This window comes from Odocoileus virginianus, chromosome 19 (genome assembly GCF_023699985.2).
Source record: "Odocoileus virginianus isolate 20LAN1187 ecotype Illinois chromosome 19, Ovbor_1.2, whole genome shotgun sequence".
NCBI classification, from domain to species: domain Eukaryota; kingdom Metazoa; phylum Chordata; class Mammalia; order Artiodactyla; family Cervidae; genus Odocoileus; species Odocoileus virginianus.
The window spans coordinates 24,204,604-24,225,280 of NC_069692.1; the positions used below are offsets into that span (position 1 = coordinate 24,204,604).

The 20,677-nt window shown below is 39.5% G+C and overlaps 1 protein-coding gene across 2 annotated transcripts in view; it reads right to left on the reverse strand.

Moving 5' to 3' along the window:
- The window catches only part of FIG4 (FIG4 phosphoinositide 5-phosphatase), a 167,454-nt gene that overhangs the window by 55,192 nt on the left and 91,585 nt on the right, over nucleotides 1-20,677 (reverse strand). For both annotated transcript variants that reach the window (XM_070449973.1, XM_070449974.1), the window contains 3 exons: nucleotides 13,166-13,304; nucleotides 2,087-2,145; nucleotides 673-820 (listed from right to left, as the gene is read on the reverse strand). In XM_070449973.1, the coding sequence (XP_070306074.1) occupies nucleotides 673-820; nucleotides 2,087-2,145; nucleotides 13,166-13,304 (346 nt within the window). The remainder of the gene's footprint in view (nucleotides 1-672; nucleotides 821-2,086; nucleotides 2,146-13,165; nucleotides 13,305-20,677) is intronic.

Here is a 20,677-nt window from a genome sequence, read left to right on the forward strand (position 1 = left end):
TTCAAATGTAAGTGGTTTAATTTTTCTTTCTTTTTGAACTACTCAGTTGATCCTCATGATTTATGGATGATATATTTGAGAATTTGCTACTCACTAAAATTTATGTATAACCCAAAGGAAAATGACAATAACCTCACAGTTAAAACTGCTAAACTTTAACAAGTATAACTGAAAATCAAGCAAGTAAAAATTCCAAACTTTCTGTCTGAAACCAAAGCAAAACGTAGAGTGATTTCTAGGAAACAAACCATGCAATATGTTTCAACATGTACTATATTAAGTTTAGGCACACATATATCACATTTGAAGAAAATGTGAAACACAAAAGGTAAATACAAGAATGCAAACTTTAGTATAAAACATAGTGATCAAAAGCTGATTTTCTGAGCCTAATTTTCTTAATCTAGACCCATAATTTTCCTAAAAGGCCCCATTAAAGTCCAAAAGAGACAGAAAAATGACATATGTTCAAAGGTAACAGACCAGGATGGAGAGCTGTCCAACAATAGAAGGACTGTCTCCTGAGTAATGGGCTCCCAATTGCAGAAGGAATTTCAGAGGTTGGACAACCACCTGTAGCAGGCATGCAGAACAGTAAAGGAAGACATAGCTAAACAAACTAGGAAAACCACAGTTCCCAATGCTTCCAGTTTCAGAGAATTCACAACATACCGTGCTGAACTCGTCATAGCCAAGCAAAAGGTGTCATCAAAGCTACTCAGCTCGTATGGTCGAAAGAACTCATTGTGGATGTCAATCTCCTCTTCATATTTGTGAAATTTCTTCACTACTAACTTCTTTAAGTTTGCAGCACAGATAACTGAGAGAGATACTGCCTGTTACTCTTAAAAGTCTTCGGATTACATCTCATAAACATTTCTGTAATGTCAACTATGTTCACAGAGAGTACACTGAACAAGGCTCAGACTGTGCCTCTGGCACTTACACGCCTGGAACTGAAACCAGATGTGTGCACGGAATATACACTGCAAAGCTGAGCAAGACAATCTCTAAGGAGGCAGAAACCTTTGGGAACTGGGGTGGGAGTGGGAAATTATTTAAGAAATTGAATCACTCAATTCTTTAAATTCCATTTCTCTCTTCAATAAACACCCTCTGCCTTAGAGAGAAACATTGTGCAGCTATTTTATTAAATTTTCCACTATATTTCAAATCTTCTTTATTATGGGCAACATTAGGTTGTTAAATTCCTATCTTTTTTCCCAGAACAACTGAATCTTCTTAGCAGCAGTATGATTTATGATTTTGCCCAGAATTTCAAGGTTAACAAATGCTTTTTAAAAGCTAATTAATAATTTGTTAAGAACTCATTTTCAATCTATGGCCTTCACCATACCATCCAAAAATGGGATGGTCAAACGTGACTAGATGGAATCTTCAACTGGAGCGTTCCAGATTGGCAATAGATCGTCATATCCTTTCACAATTGAGAAAATTGGCTTGTCCACGGTCGGAAGAATCAATAATAGAATCAAAAATAAACTATTTCAAACTGGTCAATTATTCAACTTTGGAAACATTGTTCTAATATGTTAAAATACATTTTAAGGTATTCTTTGAATGTAAAAACTTCAAACTAATATATAATATAATATACTAATATATATATATATAATATATAATCTTCAGTGACTAAAATATAGTTTTATACATACATCTGTACCTTTTTGCATGGCTTAGATATAGGGAGAGTTTTCATTTCTCCTTGTGAATGGGTCCTCACTTCTTCTCCCTATTCCCCCCAAATATGTAGGAATATATTAAGTACTAATTTTAAATGATAAAATAATATATCCACTAAACATCTGAGTAACATACCTGATAACTGGTAAGACACAATACAAGGTATTGGCCTATTTAGACAAAAGAAGTATAATACAATCTCTACCCTTTAAAAAAAGCTAAGATGTTATAATCCTCCTATCTATTATAACATCAACATAACACTGAATAGTCTTTCATTTTTTTCTAATAAAATGTTATATGAAAAGAATGCTTCAAGATCATTTAAGAATAATTTCTAAATAGACTGGCATACAAACTAAAGGAGAAACAGCGTACCTACCTTCATCATAAGGCAGTGGTAAATGTTTTATTACCTCTGGTGTCCACCAGTAAGTGTAACTATTTAAAAAAAAAAAAAAAAGGATTAAAATGGGCCAAATGTAAATGTTGGTTTTCTACAATTCACTAGATAAAATGTGTTATCTAGACAAATGAACTATGGTGGGGGGTGGTTAGTACTAGAATAACAGGAAAGGCTCCTAAAGTTCTGCTTGAGGCTGAAGTTATGCTTTAGAGCAGTGCTTCTCAAAGGCAGCATACACAGGTATCACTTGAAAATCCTGTTAAAAGGCAGATTCTAATTCAGTAGGTGGGGCCTGAGATTCTGCATTTAAGACAAGCTCCCGGTGATATCAAAGGGGCTGGTCCTCAGACTACTTTTTGAATAGCAAGGCTTTAAAGCATGGAGGGGAAAAAGAAAAACAACAACAACAACAACAACAGAAAAGGGATAAGTCTGCTGCTTACAAAGAATTCATTCAGTCTTTCACCATTTATTAAGCACTTACTGTGTGTCAAACACTGTTCTATGCTTTAGAAATGCCATGTTGAAAATAAAGAAAAAGTAGAGCTACAGGATTGTTTCTATCTTCACCAGCACAAGTTTCATGCTGGAAAGAGAGATACACAAGATAAGAGGGAACTGTGCACAGCCCAGGAGGTGGAAGGAAACAGCACAGCATCTCTAGTAGGAGCACTCAGAGGTCCTGCTCGAGTTCCGATCAATACTCTTTTTAAAGAACAGAACTGACACTGGAAATGGGCAAATGTAGTTTTGATGTTCAAAAGTGAGAGGGTGAAAGACTCCAAAAACTATACAGCAATGAGTGTGATGTCAATGCAGGCAAGATAACTAATCAAGTATTTACTAGAGATGGGAGTAACCTAAGAAGATGACCAGTGACTTCTATGAATTAACATCTATTCGTAAAAACAAGCCACACCAGGCTATTCTCATTTCCTTTTCTAAAAAAATCAGATTATCAGATCAAAGGAATGGAAAAGACAAGGGCTCACTCATTTAAGAGGGTGTTTGTGTGTTAGACAAAGAACTCACCCACGAGGCAAGCACAGGCATAAATTCTAATGATGGCAGACAAAATTGTCAGTGGAGGAAAGCAGAGAAGGTATCAGCGCATATATAAATAAATTACTAAAAAATGGTTACTTAGGAAAAAGAAGAAAACATTATAAAGAACATGTTTTAACTCAGAATGCACCATGTGGAGAAAAAGAATTAAGACAGAATTAAGAGATCAGGCCATAAATTAAAAAAAAAATTACTAAACTGTATCTCCTTATACAAAATAAAGCTTAACAATACTTTTCAAAAAAGCTACAGTCATCAAGACAGTATTGTACTGGGCACAAAAACAGAAACATAGACCAATGGAACAAGACAGAAAGCCCAGAGATATACCCACACACCTACGGGCACCTTATCTTTGACAACAGAGGCTTACAATGGGAAAAAGACCGTCTCTTCAATAAGTGGTGCCAGGAGAACTGGACAGCTATGTTAGAAGAATGAAATTAGAGCACTTCATAATACCACACAAAGAAAAACTCGAGATGGATTAAAGACCTAAATGTAAGACCAGAAATTATAAAACTCTTAGAGGAAAACAGGCAGAATACTGTATGACATAAATAATAGCAAGATCCTCTATGACCCACTTCCCAGAGTAATGGAAATAAAAACAAACAGGTGGGACCTAATTAAATTTAAAAGCTTTTGCACAGCAAAGGAAACTATGAACAAGGTGAAAAGACAATCTTCAGAATGTAAGAAAATGATAGCAACTGAAACAACTGACAAACAATTAATTTCCAGAATATACAAACAGCTCATAAAACTCAATACCAGAAAAACATCCCAACCAAAAAGTGGGCAACTATGGAAGATGGTATGGAGATTCCTTAAAAAACTAGGAATAAAACCACCATATGACTCAGCAATCCCACTACTAGGCATATATCTTGAGGAAATCAAAACTGAAAAAGAGACAACACCCCAATGTTCATTGCAGCACATTCACAATAGCTAGAACATGGAAGCAATCTCGACGTCCGTTGACAGATGAATGGATAAAGGAGCTGTGGTTAATATATACAATGGAATATTACTCATCTATAAAAAGGAATGCATTTGAGTCAGTTCTAATAAGGTGGATGACCCTAGAGTCTGTGATACAGAGTGAAGTAAGCCAGAAAGAGAAAGGTAAATATTGTATACTAATGCATATACATGGAATCTAGAAAGATGGTACTGATGAGTTTATCTGCAGGTCAGCAATGGAGAAACAGACATAGAAAAGGACATGGCATGGAGCGGAGGAAGGAGAGGGTGACATGTATGTTGAGAGTAACATGGAAACTTACATTACCATATGTGAAATAGATAGCCAATGGGAATTTGCTGTATGGATCAGGAAACTCAAACAGGGGCTCAGTATCAGCCTAGAGGGGTGGGATGGGGAGAGAATGGGAGGGAGGTTCAAGAAGGGGACATAGGTATACCTATGGCTGATGCATGTTGATATTTGGCAGAAAACAGAAAAATTCTGTAAGGCAACTATCCTTCAATTAAAGAATAAATATTTTTTTCTTTAAAGGGGGCGAAAGACTTAAACACCTCTCCAAAGAAGATACACAGATGACTAATGTGCTAAGTCACCTCAGTTGTGTCCAACTCTTTGTGACCCTATCGACTGTAGGCTGCCAGGCTCACCTGTCCATGGGATTCTCTAGTAAGAATACTGGAGTGGGTTGCCATGCCCTTCTCCAGGGAATCTTCCTGACCCAGGGATTGAACCCGTGTCTCTTAGATGACAAATAAACACATGAAAAGATGCTCAACATTGCTCTTTATTAGAAAAATGCAAATGAAACTACAATGAGATATCACCTCACACCAGTCAGAATGGCCATCATCAAAAATCCACAAATAATAAATACTGCAGAGGGTGTGGAGAAAAGGGAACCCTCTTGTATTGTTGGTGGAATGCAGACTGATACAACCACTATGGAAGACAGTACAGAGATTCCTTTAAAAACAAGAAATAAAACTACTATATGACCCAGCAATCCCACTACTAGGCATATACCCCGAGGAACCCCAAATTGAAAGAGACACATGTACCCCAATGTTCACTGCAGCACTATTTACAATAGCCAGGACATGGAAGCAACCTAGATGTCCATCAACAGATGAATGGCTAAGGAATTTGTGGTACATATATAGTGGAATGTTAGCCATAAAAAGGAATGCATTTCAGTCAGTTCTAATGAAGTGGATGAACCTAGAGCATATTATACAGAGTGAAGTAAGTCAGAAAAACAAATATTGTATATTAACACCTATGTATGGAATCTAGAAAGATGGTACTGATGAACCTACTTGCAGAGCAGCCATGGAGATGCAGACATAGAAGAAAAGATTTATGGACACGGACTATGGGGAGGAAGGAGAGGGTGGGATGAATGGAGAGAGTAGTGTGGAAGCATATACAACGACCATTTGTAAAACAGATGACCAACGGGAATTTGCTATATGATCCAGGGAACTCAGACCGGGACTCTGACAAGCTAGAGGGGTGGGAAGGGGTGGGAAGTTCAAGGGGGCTTCAAGAGGGAGGAGACATATGTATACCTATGGCTGATTCATGTTGACGTACGGCAGAAATCAGCACAATATTGTAAAACAGTTATCCTTCAATTAAAAGTAAGTTTTGTTTTTTTTTTTTTTTTTAAAGTCCAACTCTTCTAAGTGGGTCTCAGAAGGAAAGAAACCCAAAGAAATACCTGCTCTGGGGAAGCTGGGCTGAGATGGATGGAGGAGGAGAGCATGTGAGAGGACCGAGCCCATGACTGGGAGGCAGCACCTCCCCTACCCGCACATTCACCCAGGGGAAGAGCCCCTGCATCGGGACAGAGATCTGCTTCCGGACCAGGTATCAGAGGACAGGAGATGGCAGGTGGGCGCCACTTCCTCCTCTGCATACACACCTAGCAAGTCGGCTCCTTTTCTCTGTTTCACTCGCCAGTATTAAGAGTGTTCAATTCCATTGGCTCACATAGAAAGGTTAGGAAGATTTTAAAAGGCTCTTTAACTCCACTAGTAAACTTGGGAGCTCTCTGAAATAACATATATGGATCTGAGCAAAGCAACTGATATACATGAACAAGACAGAGACGTGTGGGCAGGATGACAGGACAGTCAAGTGTTGACAGCATGGTTAGTTACAGCTGCTGAAATGATTCCAACCAAAAATCACATAACGGTGTCCAGGTTGAGGGAGTTGTTGGGTGGTATCCCACATGGCTCTGCTATCCACCCTCTTCTGTTCAAGGACTCACCCTACTCATCAAGGACTTTCATTAGGATCAAGACAGCCAACTGATTAATTCTGAAGAAGCTACAAAGCTAGAGGAAATAGCTAATAAATAGGATACTTGTTTACGTATTTTTTCTGGAAGCAGGCAAAGCATATACAAGCATGACAAGATGGCAGAGATAAGGCACGGCAATAAAAGTTCTAGTGCATAGAAAGCCCAGAGAATTAACACTACGGTAGCATTGCTGAAAACAGTCAATATAACTTTGTACTTCATGATAAAAAAAAAGTTACTCAGGACAAGGGGAATGATGGTACCAATGGTCCCACACTTGGCACAAATTAGACCAAACTCGGGCTACTATTGGACCCAGGTTTGAATTCCACAGTTTAAAAAGAGCACTGACATAAACTGGAATATGGAAGAAAGCCTTCTGAATGCTAAACAGACTTAAAACCACAGTATAGGAGAAACAGGTAAGGAAGTGGAGCTATTTAACCTAGAGAAGAAGAGACTTTGAGAATGTGTGAACCTGTCTTCAAATATTTAAAAGGCCATCAAGTGAATGAGGAAACTGTGTTCTTAAGGTCTCGGGGGGTTAAACTAAGATTAGTAGGTAAAGTTACAGACAAACGGATCTCAGCATGATATGAGAAAGAGTAGTGTGAGTGAACTGTCCAAAAACGACTACCTCCCAACCTGACAGGTGCTGGCTGACAAACCAACGCCAGTCAAGCGCAGTATAGCTGAGCCCCACTCGGGAGGACGCAGAGGGAACTCGTACATCAGACAGAAAACAGTGCCAGGAAACCTCCCAACTCTGAGTCAAAGAGATAATTAATGTATAACGCCTAAAAATACCCTGGTGACTTTGTTAACACTGATTCAAAAATGGCATCTGAGATGATATATGACATATTAACCTATTTCAGAACAAAGCTTCAATCAGCAGTTTTGAACAGATTCATAAACATGGGATTTTTGAGTCACAAAGTAGTTATCTCGAGAGAACTGGTTTGGATGAATTCCAGGCAAAGCTAGTTTATCCCCCCTTCCTTTGTCATTTTATAAAAATACTATTTCAGAATAAATCATTGGTAAACAGTGTAAAATATAGATGGTCACAAAGTTTGGAAACAGACAAATACACAATAAAGTGTTCACTGACAGTATGTTATAAAACAGATCTTAACCATTGGGATAATCATGATGGTATGGTCACTCACCTAGAGCCAGACATCACAGCATGTGAAGTCAAGTGGGCCTTAGGAAGCATTACCATGGACAAAGCTAGTGGAGGTGATGGAATTCCAGCTGAGTTATATCAAATGTTAAAAGATGATGCTGTTAAAGTGCTACACTCAACATACCAGCAAATATGGAAAACTAAGCAATGGGCAGAGGACTGGAAAAGATTAGTTTTCATTCTAATTTCAAAGAAGGGCAATGCCAGAGAATCTTCAAATTACTGTATAGTTGCACTCACTTCACCATGCTAGCAAGGTAATGTTCAAAATCCTTCAAGCTAGGCTTCAATAGTACATGAACCAAGAATTTCCAGACATACAAGCTGGATTTAGAAAAGGCTGTGGAACCAGAGATCAGATTGCCAACATCTGTGGGATCATAGAAAAAGCAAGAGAATTCCAGAAAAACATCTGCTTCTGCTTTGACTGTGTGGATCACAACAAACTGTGGAAAATTCTTAAAGAGGTGGGAAAACCAAACCACCTTACCTACCTCCTGGGAAACCTGTGTGCAAGTCAAGAAGCAACAGTTAGAACAGAACATGGAACAATGAACTGGTTCAAAATTGGGAAAGGAGTTCACCAAGGCTGTACATTGTCACACTGCTTATTTAACTTGTATACAGAGTACACCATGTGAAATGCTGGACTGGATGAATCACAAGCTGCAATCAAGATCTCTGGGAGAAATATCAACAACCTCAGATATGCAGATGATACCACCCTAATGGCAGGAAGTGAAGAGGAACTAAAGAGCCTCTTGATAAAGGTGAAAGAAGAGAGCAAAAAAGCTAGCTTAAAACTCAACGTTCAAAAAACTAAGATCATGGCATCTGGTCCCATCCCATCACTTCATGGCAAATAGATGGGGAAACAGTGGAAATAGTGGCAGAGTTTATTTTCCTGAGCTCCAAAATCACACTGCAGCTGTGAAATTAAAAGATGCTTGCTCCCTGGAAGAAAGCTATGACAAACCTAGTCAGCATATTAAAAAGCAGAGACATTACTTTGCCAACAAAAGTCTGTATTGTCAAAGCTATGTTTTTCTTTTCTTCCAGTAGTCATGTACAGATGTGAGAACTGGACCATAAAGAAGGCTGAGCACTGAAGAAGTGATGCTTTTGAACTGTGGTGCTGGAGAAGGTTCTTGAGAGTCCTTTGGAAAGCAAAGAGATTAAACCAGCCAATCCTAAAGGCATTCAACCCTGAATATTCATTAGAAGGACTGATGCTGAAGCTCCAATACCTTGGCCACCTGATGCAAAGAGCCGACTCATTGGAAAAGACCCTGATTCTGGGAAAGATTGAGGGCAGGAAGAGAAGGGACGACAGAGGATGAGATGGTTGGATGGCATCACTGACTCAATGGACATGAATATGAGTAAACTCTGGGAGATAGTGAAGGGCAGGAAGCCTGGCGTGCTGCAGTCCATGGAATCACAAAGAGCTGCACACGACTTAGTGAATGAACAACAAAAAATAAGTGATAAAATAATATTATCTAAGTCTCTATACTTAATGGTCATTCTATATGATTTTTAATAAGTATTACAACTAAGGAATGTAGTCATTTTAAAGAACACTAACACACTGATGAAAGAAATCAAAGAGGACACAAACAGATGGAGAAATATACCGTGTTCATGGAGAACACGTTCTCATGTGACAACATAGGCAAAACACTCTCCGACACAAATCACAGCAGGATCCTCTATGATTGACCTCCCAGAATACTGGAAATAAAAGCAAAAACAAACAAATGGGACCTAATTAAACTTAAAAGCTTTTGCACAACAAAGGAAACTATAAGCAAGGTGAAAAGACAGCCCTCAGATTGGGAGAATAGCAAACGAAGCAACAGACAAAGGATTAATCTCAAAAATATACAAGCAACTCCTGCAGCTCAATTCCAGAAAAATAAATGACCCAATCAAAAAAATGGGCCAAAGAACTAAACAGACATTTCTCCAAAGAAGACATACAGATGGCTAACAAACACATGAAAAGATGCTCAACATCACTCATTATCAGAGAAATGCAAATCAAAACCACAATGAGGTACCATTACACGCCAGTCAGGATGGCTGCTATCCAAAAGTCTACAAGCAATAAATGCTGGAGAGGGTGTGGAGAAAAGGGAACCCGCTTACACTGTTGGTGGGAATGCAAACTAGTACAGCCGCTATGGAATACAGTGTGGAGATTCATTAAAAAACTGGAAATAGAACTGCCATATGACCCAGCAATCCCACTCCTGGGCATACACACCGAGGAAACCAGATCTGAAAGAGACACGTGCACCCCAGCGTTCATCGCAGCACTGTTTATAATAGCCAGGACATGGAAGCAACCTAGATGCCCATCAGCAGACGAATGGATAAGGAAGCTGTGGTACATATACACCATGGAATATTACTCAGCCATTAAAAAGAATTCATTTGAATCAGTTCTAATGAGATGATGAAACTGGAGCCCGTTATACAGAATGAAGTAAGTCAGAAAGATAAAGACCATTACAGTATACTAACACATATATATGGAATTTAGAAAGATGGTAACGATAACCCTGTATGCAAAACAGAAAAAGAGACACAGATGTACAGAACAGACTTTTGGACTCTGTGGGAGAAGGCAAGGGTGGGATGTTTCAAGAGAACAGCATCGAAACATGTATATTATCTAGGGTGAAAGAGATCACCAGCCCAGGTTGGATGCATGAGACAAGTGCTTGGGGCTGGTGCACTGGGAAGACCCAGAGGGATCGGGTGGAGAGGGAGGTGGGAGGGGGGACCAGGATGGGGAATACGTGTAGATCCATGGCTGATTCATGTCAATGTATGACAGAAACCACTACAATATTGTAAAGTAATTAGCCTCCAACTAATAAAAATAAATGGGAAAAAAAAAAGTAAAAATACGGAAAAAAAAAATAAAGAACCCTAACAATACTAATATCTGTTGGACTACTATGTGCTAAGGATTTATATGATCTCATCTGATTCTCAGAAAAACCTACAGGTCAGACACTATCACTATTTTACTGATGTGGAAACTGAGAACTGAACCGGTTATATGTCTTGCTTCCAGTCACACAGGTACCAACTGTAGGCAGTCCCTCCAGAGCCTGGCTGCTTCCAGACTGTGTGGATCATGCGTCAGACCCAGTAGGAAGTACTTCCCATTCATATTTTATTTAATCCTTAAAGTGACCTGTGAGGTATGTGTAGTCATTTCCTTTCTATAATTGGGAAAACAAGATTTCCAGAGGTTTAGAAACAGGTCTAAGGTCACACACCTGCAGAAAATCCAACCCAGCTCTACCCTAGTGTCCATGCTCCAGTCTGGTTATTGCCTCTGGCTAATTCTGAGAATCAGCATACGGATTTAACCATCATAAAAATAACTAGTATCGGTGGGTGACTAGAAAGGCCAAAATAAAGTACTGAAATTTATCCTACAGTCTTTATTAGTACAGTTGATAAGCAGTTTCAGTTGTTGATGCCAAAAATCAATTTTTGGAACGTTCACATTCTAGAGAAAAAACAAAACAAGGAGACCAAGTCGACTGTGAGAGTCACAGTACCTACTTTGATAAAAGTTTATTCTCAGTGGGAGGTGTTTAGTTGATTTACTTACTGTACTGTCTAATCAGCTGCATAACCTCAGTCAAGACAAATTTTCTCTGCAACTCAGTTTCCTTTTTTTAATTTTAAAACTGGGAATGTAACATCAGCTTCGTTTTATTCCCACAAATAAGCACCAACACTGCCTGTCTCAGTTATGTAACTCTAGGTTTAACTTATGCTTGTAATTTACTAGCAATTTAATTTCAGCAACAGAAAATCAAGTTTTGCTTGTTCCCCAAGTTGTATCTTAATAGCTTCAATACTTTAATATAAAGTTGCAGAAAATCAACCATATTTACCCATAGTCAATTGCATCAACAAAGCTAAATATAGGTATTTACACTTATCTCTCATCAAATAAACATAATTAGCTCCAGATTTTTTTGTCAGCAAAAATTCATGGCAATCATTTTATTAATATAGTGGAAAAATCAGCACTGCTTCATTTATAGGGAAAGTAAGGTCAAGCATTAAGCTGGTTATTCCAAGAAAATGTACTTAAAGGAACAAAACTGAGAAACATATAAACTCTGACATTTTCTTAATATTTGAAATATTCCTGAAGTAACAGAGAACTTGGTAACATCTGTAACATTAGCACTTGCTAATTCACGAGTTGTTTGTGGTCTGTCCACACAATTAGCACAAACCAGCAATGAACCCTGGAGTGTTCCCAAGGCACTGGTGCACAAAATGAGGGATAGGTCACATGGATGCTTGAGAGGAGAGCCTTAGGAGCAGACTTGACATCTCAGGCCTTTGAGCAGAAGGGACCAGGCTCAAGTCTCATATGTGAAAAATGGCGCCCATTATTAGAACATGACTCTTCAATTAACAGTGGTAGAGAGTCCTCTCATTAAACCCTTACAATGACTCTGTAATGTGTATCCTGTCATTTACATTGTGCAGGGGAGGGAAATGAGACTTAGAGAGGTTAAATAACTAGCCCAAGGTCACACGGCTGCAGAGACGCCAGCTCAAGTCCCCTGACCCTGCAGCCTGCGCTACACAGGGAGTCCTGTCTAATCCTCAGGACACAGTTCATTTATTTGGGGACTACTGCTACCAATTTAACTGTCATCAAAACAGTCCACACAGTGAATGACTCCAGAAAGCCCAGGCTGAGCAACAGGCTGCTGGGACTGGGACCTGCCACAAGCACCCTGGCTCTAGCTTCCTGTCCTCCCCAGTGTCAGCAAGAGTTCCCTGTGCTTCCTGGAGGAAAGAACACTGGAATTCCAAAGTGAGGCTGCCTAGACACCACACTGAAACACCAAACGCGATTCCTTACATGTTAAGAGTTCTTTATCACCCCACATTTGTAGGAAGCACTCAAAAGTTATGTTACTGGTTTGCTCCAATGGAGCTTCAACCTAATGTTCAATGACGAACCTCTGAAACTTTGTATCTTATGAAAACACAAACCAACTGCATTTGTTAATGTCGATTTCCCCGATGTTGAAGCTGAAACGCCAATACTTTGGCCACCTGATGCAAAGAGATGACTCATTTGAAAAGACCCTGATGCTGGGAAAGATTGAGGGCAGGAGGAAAAGGGGACGATGGAGGAGGAGATGGTTGGATGGCATCACCGACTCAATGGACATGAGTTTGGGTAGGCTCCGGGAGTTGGTGATGGACAGGGAGGCCTGGCGTGCTGCAGCCATGGGGTCGCAAAGAGTCGGACATGACTGAGCAACTGAACTGAACTGAACTATAAGGACATCAACAATACTAAATTCCTCCTGGCAAACATGTAGCAAGGCTGACTACTTTAGCCTATATAATCACTTCTCAAAAAGAAAGTTCTCTCATATTCAAAATAACATCAAAGCTGAGTTTAACATAGTAGACCAGGAAGAAAAATACCTTCTTCTTGTTGGTAAAAGTCTCATGGTATTTTTATGATGCAAATAAAAATCTGTCGGGAGTTCCCAGAGATGAGGTTTCCCTTCAGTAGGATGGAAAACTCCCAGGAAGAGATTAATGGAATCTTGTCTGTCAGCATCTAAAAAGCAAAAATACATAATTCAGGAAATCCATTACTCACATAAGCAACCCAGGGGAATGCTTTCTTAGGAGGATTAAGGGTACATCTGGGATCTCATAGAACACTCCTCTGAAAATAATAGCGTTTATACTGTGAAAGTCATACACAACATCTAAAACACCCACTAAGATTTCGAGAATTAAAATCTTAGTTCAAAATGTTTCCTTTTTACTCTATACGTCTCATAACATAGAGAATAGTGAACATAAACTGCTTCTTGAATTTTGAGAGACTCTTAAAAAGTCTTTAAGAACTGCCCTAGTTACCTTAGTGATTGTATTTTTAGAATAAAAACATTCTCACCATTTGTTAGTTTACCTGAAACAAAGAACATCTTCACTTTATGGCAAAGACAGAGGAGAAGTCAGACAAATAAAGCAGTCCAATTCCTACCCATATCCTGTTGCACATCCTTGAACAAGTCAGTTTTCAAGTTTCTGCTTTTAATCCATGAAAAGATACTCCATTTCTTTAGGAGAGACAACGTTTACAACATTTTCCCCCTACAGCTGTGTTTGATAATGAAGGCAGAGTGTGCACACGGAAAACAGTGTCACTCTAACCATTCAACCTCTCTAAAATTACCTTTTCAACATAGACTACAAACTAATAAAACTGACCACACAGACACACACACACACACACATACAGTCTCTCCTCTTTTTCTCAATTGTATTTGGGTGAAAACGATAAGCACTGAAATGGTCTCCTGAGCCATCCTTCCCGTCCCGTCCTGCACAGCCCCCTCCCAAGCAGCCTTCATTCTTTCCATTCTGGTCTCTGAGCCCTTGTATATTCAAGTTAGAGGCAGACATCCACATTATAAATAATAATCTCTTTCTGAAATTGAGCACAGAACCAAAAAGACAACAGAAATGACTGCTTTTGAAACAGGATAACATCATCATAAAATCAATTTTCTTCCAACAGCTATAGTGAACACAGAAAAATCTGAAATTACTGTACTCACTGGGCTATTTGGTCATTTTGGCAGAAGCAATAAATGAAATTTGGTACATTAAACATGGTTTCCAGTTATATATTTTGACAGGAAGCATTCCATTAAAACAGCACTCACCTTTTATGCTACAAGTAATATATGAAAGGGATGTGTTTATATGATGAGTATACTTGGAGCCTTTTTTCCATTTGTTGAGAGAAAACATCAAGTATTAAATGATGCAGGCATTACCATCCCAATTTGCACCCTCTTAACACAATATGAAAGTAAACATACTGCTTTTATAGTAATTATATTCTTTATGGTTCTTGAATAGCCTTAATGGCACTTAATAATTCACACTATGCAGTACCTCAAAATATCTTAATTCTATCTAAAGAAGCTTTCCATTTTTCAGCATGTTTTCAAGGAGTTTCTTTTATCCCTAATTAAGCCTAGTAGTAGTTCCTTTAATTTTTAGCAAGTATGATAAAATGTAAGATTGAGAAACCGAACCAAATAACAGATATGCCTTCAAAGGATCATAGTGGAGAATCTTGAATGTACTGCTGTTCTTACAATGTATCTATGGTATTTACCTCACCTACTACGCTTGGAATCTAAGCCAGCCCTAATGAGCCTCAGGATCTTTTCCTGGCTACTTTTGACTGCAGATGAAGTTTTCGCCCTCTGGAAGACAGCAGTACTTTGGACACAGACAAAAGCTTAAAATAGGTAGGTTCTCTGCAGTTGCAGATAACAAGAGGGCAAAATAACTACCTACTTTTATATTCAATTGTGCTTTAAAGGAAAAAGGAATATGCACCTTTCAAACTCCATCCAAATGGTTAATCACTAATGCACTGTATTTCAATAGGTCAGACTTGAAGATAACAGTTCTTTTTAATTAGCCAAACGTTTTTATTTGGAAACTAGAATATTTGTTGACCTAGTATTAAATTAAGTCCATGATAAAGTGGCCTCTTAAATCAGTAATGAATTGGGATGCTATTCGATAAACAGTACTATTTAACCAGGGTGAGGAGCAGACAGTGAACTTAGTCCACTATTTCCTACTGTATGTTGAAATAAATACCAATTAAATGTAAGAAAGACAAAGATCAACACCCTAATAGAAAAACATGCAATTTTTAAAAGAAACAAATAGATGATAAACATTCAAAAACTCAACTTTACTATTATTCAATAAACACTGCAAACTGAAAACAATGCAAACCATTTTCTACTTATTAAGCTGGCAAATACTTTTCAAAATAGGCACTCCTATATTCCTCTGAGAGAGAAATGATTGCTACATCCTTTCATTAAGGTTATCTGGCTGTGTGTGTGTATATATATATGTGTGTGTGTATATATGTGTGTGTGTGTGTGTGTGTGTGTGTGTGTGTGTGTGTGTGTGTGTATATATATGTTTTTAAAGATCCTGAAAATATCTATACTCTGACCTAATAAATATGCTTCTGAAATTTTCATAAGATAAAAAACATGCAAAGAAGATGTTCGTTTAAAAGAAACATAAATGCATAATAAAAATAGGTAACCTCACTATGGTGCTTCTAAAGAAGCAAGCCGCAAGGCTACCAGAAATTAAGTTGTAAAAGAATATTTAGGGTCATAAAAGATTACTCACATTTATCTAAAAGGGCAAAAGCAGATATACATTACCTGTACAGTAACTAGAAGGATCATGTTCTACTAAATATGAACAAGTTGCTATCTCTGAAAGGTGAGGATTATATGATTTATTTGTGAGTTATTTTATACTTTTTATAATTAGCATATATTACCTTCATAACTACAAAAAAAAAAAAAGCACACCATTCATTCATCCAAGAGCCTACTATGTCCCACACTAGGGATACGGTCTATACATAACTGATTATCTGGCTTTCACGGGGCTTACATTCCACAGTGGGAAACAAAAATAATACTCAAGTAAATAAGGTACAGGGTATTTTCAGAGAATGTCAGTTCTATGAAAAAATAAGAGTGACATGAGAGTGATGAAGGACACTTAGGTCGGGTGGTCAGGGAAGCAGGTGGAGGCTGCACAATGTCAGGAACAGCACGAAGGTGGCGGGGGGAGCGGGGGGCTGGAGGTCAGGGGGCAAAGAAAGAGCAGGACTAGGGAGAGCAAGCAGACCACACACGGCCTCAAAGGTCATGGCAAAGAGTCCGATCTTAAATGTGATGAGAAGCCCTGGAAGGGATTTCAGAGCGGGGAGTGATATGATCTAACTCTCGAAAGGTTCACTGTGGCTGCCGTGAAGAGCAAGAACAGAAGAGGGGAGGCCGAGGGAGGAATCAGGAGGCACCGCAGCTGTTCAGAGCCACCAGCTGTCTGCACCAGCCCGGCCACAGTGAGGAGGAAACACGGAAGGATTTGGGATATACTCTGGAGGTGGAGCCAACCAGGTTTGCTGAGAGATGAGACCGGGGAGGATAAGGAGAATAAAGAAATTAAGGATGATTACTAGGATTCTGAACTGAACAATGGGAGCAGAGGGGAAAAAAGAAAAAAAGTAGAGAAACAAGTTTGGGGCAGAGTCAAGAGTTTCTGCTGGAAATGATTAGTTTGAGATTCTTCTCAGATATCTGTGGAAGGAAGAAAAGTTGACCTCATGACTTTCCCTCCATAGTTTCTCATGAATATTTCATCTTAGATGAAATATTATGAATATGAAAGGTGCAAAATATATTATTATGAATATGAAAGGTGGAAAAGTGCCTTTGTAGATGTAACTGAAATGACTAATCAATGACTTCAAGGTAGGGAAATTATCATGTCTTACCTGGATAGGCCACTGGAATCACAACAATCCTTTAAGGGCAGAAGAGGAAAGCAGACAGATTTGAGGCACAAGGGCTGATGCACCATCGTTCGCTTTGAAGATGGAGTGGACCACAAGTCAAGGAAGGCAAGCAGCCTCTCAAACCTGAGAATGAGCCCCAACCAACAGCACATGGGCACAGCAGTCCGAGAACCACCTGGGGTTCTGCCAACAACCTGAATGAGCCCGGAGGCCTCCGGATCAGAGCCCACATTCTGACTTCATTGCTCTCATTTGGACTTCGGCCAGGTGAGAGCCTAAGCAGAGAACACAGCTGGGTAATGCTATTCTCAGACTTCTGAACCACAGACACTGGGACATAATAAACGGGTGTTGTTTTAAGCCACTGAGTTTGTGATAATTGGTTACGGCACCTGTAGAAAACTAACACAATATTCAGGAGGAGATGCCTGCAAGGTAGGCATTTAGATAAGTAAGTCTGGAGTTCAGTGGAGGAGTCAGGGAAGAGATATATTTGAGTGTCAAACATATGGTATTTAAAAGTTGGGTGAGATGCCCCTAAGGTAAAAGTGTAGAAAGAGAAGAGGAGGGTTTAGAAATAGGGCAGGAGATGTCACCAGCGAGACAGAGAGGCAGCACAGAGGTGAGTTTCCTGAAAGAGGGAGTGCTCCACCGTGATACAAGCTGCCGATACGAGCAAGGTGAGCGTGATACGAGCAAGGTGAACATAGGAAAGGAGCCCCTGGTTTGGCAGTGGGACACTGTGGGTGATGGTGACAAGCCCAGGTTTGGGGACATGACAGGGCAGAGGCTCAGTGAAGCAGGTGGAGAGAACAGGCTGTGAGAGAGGGGACAGGTGTGCAGATAACTCTTCCAAGAGGTTTTGCTTTAGGAGAGCAGAGCTTCTGTGAGCAGTGGGTGTGGTTAAGAATAGAAGGAAAGGTTAGATGGAAAACATAAGGTGTTGAGCATATGATGACAGGGGTTCAGTCCCTGGGTCGGGAAGGTCCCCTGGAGAAGAAAATGACAACCCACTCCAGTATTCCTGCCTGGGAAATCTCATGGACAGAGGAGCCTGGCGGGCTACAATCCATGGGGTCACAGAGCTGGACATGACTGGGCAACTAAACAACAACAACAACACACACACACACACACATATATGTGTATATACACTTGTGTATATATATGTATATACAGCTGATCTGTTATTAACTGTGCAGGTACCTTATCTTTTTTTTCTTAAAATAGGATTTCAATTCAATAAGCTTCAGAAAAAAATATTCAGGTTTACCTACATATAAATATAAAAGAAAATTAGAGCTTGACAAGGAATTACAATTATAAACTTCCTCCCAACATCCAAAGAGAATGCCTAGGTACTTGTTCTTTTCTTACTGACATCCTACAACTGCTTATGTAGCCAGTTATAAGAGAAACCAAAGGACGTTTCCTAGAAAGAAACCCCAGAACATGGTAATAATATGTGAAAACTCAAAACAGTTTTTAAAATGAACCTGAAGGGGAGTCAGTTGGGTTACCCACACAGTATTCATCTGTCTATATGAACCAAGGATAAAATTCTTAACAACCTAATTTCAAGTACCTTCCTGTCTACCTCAGAGACATAACATGGGACTGATTCACAAAGTTATCTTGAGTGCTTAAAGAAAATGGCTCTATTAACATATAACCATTATATAATATCCATTGTAATTTAAAAGTAAGTTGTACACCCCAATGGCACCATGCTTCTCAAAATAAAGAAGTCTGTTTTAGCCATATTATTCATAAAATAATTCCTTTCATAATAGTTCCTCTTTCAGTTGTGCATAATTTTGCATTACCTTTCCATCGTGTGCACGTTACTTACTTATGACCACCTTATGTCTTTTAATTGTTCTCCTTTCATTTTTAATCAGGCACAGCTACACATTCACTCTCTGTGCTCTAATCTTACTGAGAAACACATGACTTGGTCCTTAAGTGTCTCCCGCACTGGAGGCAGACGCTTTAACCTCTGAGCCACCAGGGAAGCCCTAAGTGTCGATAACGACTCCCAATTCAGGAACAGCCCTGAACAGGAGAGGACAGCAGACTGGATGACCCTTTCCTCAGGGTGGTTTAAAGCCTTGTTCATGATAACACAGACCCAGAGGTATATGTACTTGTTGGCAGCTGTTGAAGCTGAACTGTGGTGTTAAAAGTCTTAAGCCCCAGGACCTGTGAATATGACCCTATTTGCAAATCAAGTCTTTGCAGATGTAGTCCTGTTAAGATACAGCCATGCTGGAATGGGGCAGGCCCTGCATCCAGTGTGACTGGTGTCTTCATAAGAAGAGACATGAGCACCCGGGGAGGAGAACAGCACAGAGACACAACAGGAGAGGAGAACGTCATGTGACGCCAGAGACAGAAATGAAAGCCCCCCAGTTTTAACTGCCAGACAAGGATCAGCAGCAAACCATCAGAAGATAAGGAGCAAGGAAGGCGCCTCCCCCAGAGCCTGCAGAGGCGCACAGCCCTGCTGACATCTGGGTTTCTAACTTAGAGCCTCCAGTGCCGTGAAACAGCACATTTCTGTCATTTTAAGGCACCCAGCTCGTACTGCTTTGTTAAAGAAGTCCTAGAAAACCAGTACAATAATAAAGCATAGCCAGTGAGACTGCCTCTAGAGAGACTACCTTAAAACATTCTAATTTACAAAAACAAGTGAAACCACATGTTATTTTTAGTGTTTTAGCTATTTATAATAATCATTTGCAATAATGTTGTAGCCACTTGGAATATATCAATATATATTAATATCATTGGGAAATACAGCAATAAGTGTAATAAAGGATGATGGGAATACTTCAATATTTTTGCTTTAGAAATCTAGAATGTCAACTTACACCACTGACCTGAATTTCTAAATTTGACTTTCCTAACTCTTGATTTTTGTTCAGATTAATATGCTTTGATTGTAAAGTTCCTAAATCCAGCTCAAGGAGTCATGCATACAGAGTAATATCCAAACACTCTAAAGGTCTATAGTGGCTTTGTGGTTTATGTTATGCATTGAGCTTTACCATCTGTACAATGGCCATAATAATTCTTAGTGAATTTGAAAGACATGATTTGAGAAGTCTAAGAGCATTACTGATAAGCTACATGTTATTAGTCTGATATACTTAGCCCTGTTGATTTCTGAATTCAGGGAAAAGGGGAAGCTGGGGAGGGCATAGGTAATGAATTAAATCATGTGCCATGAGCAAGGCGGCAGGGACACCATAGTGAACCAGTAGTAAATAAGATGCTCATGAGCTCTTGGGTCTCATGGCGGGGGACACGGGGACACACAACACAACTAATAGCACAGTTAAGGATTTAAGTGCAATTGTGCCAAGTGCGGCAAAGGTACAGAATGATACAAGAACAAAACCTGGAGTACCTTCCTTGCGAAAGTGAAAGCAGAGTGAGCTCTGAAAGGCTCAGAAGGCTGCAGTCTTATGTTCCCAGTTCCAAGGGGTAAGGAGGAACCTCTGGCAGAGGAAGCCTAACCTAGTCAGGAAAGAGAAGGTCCGTGTGCCTGGAGA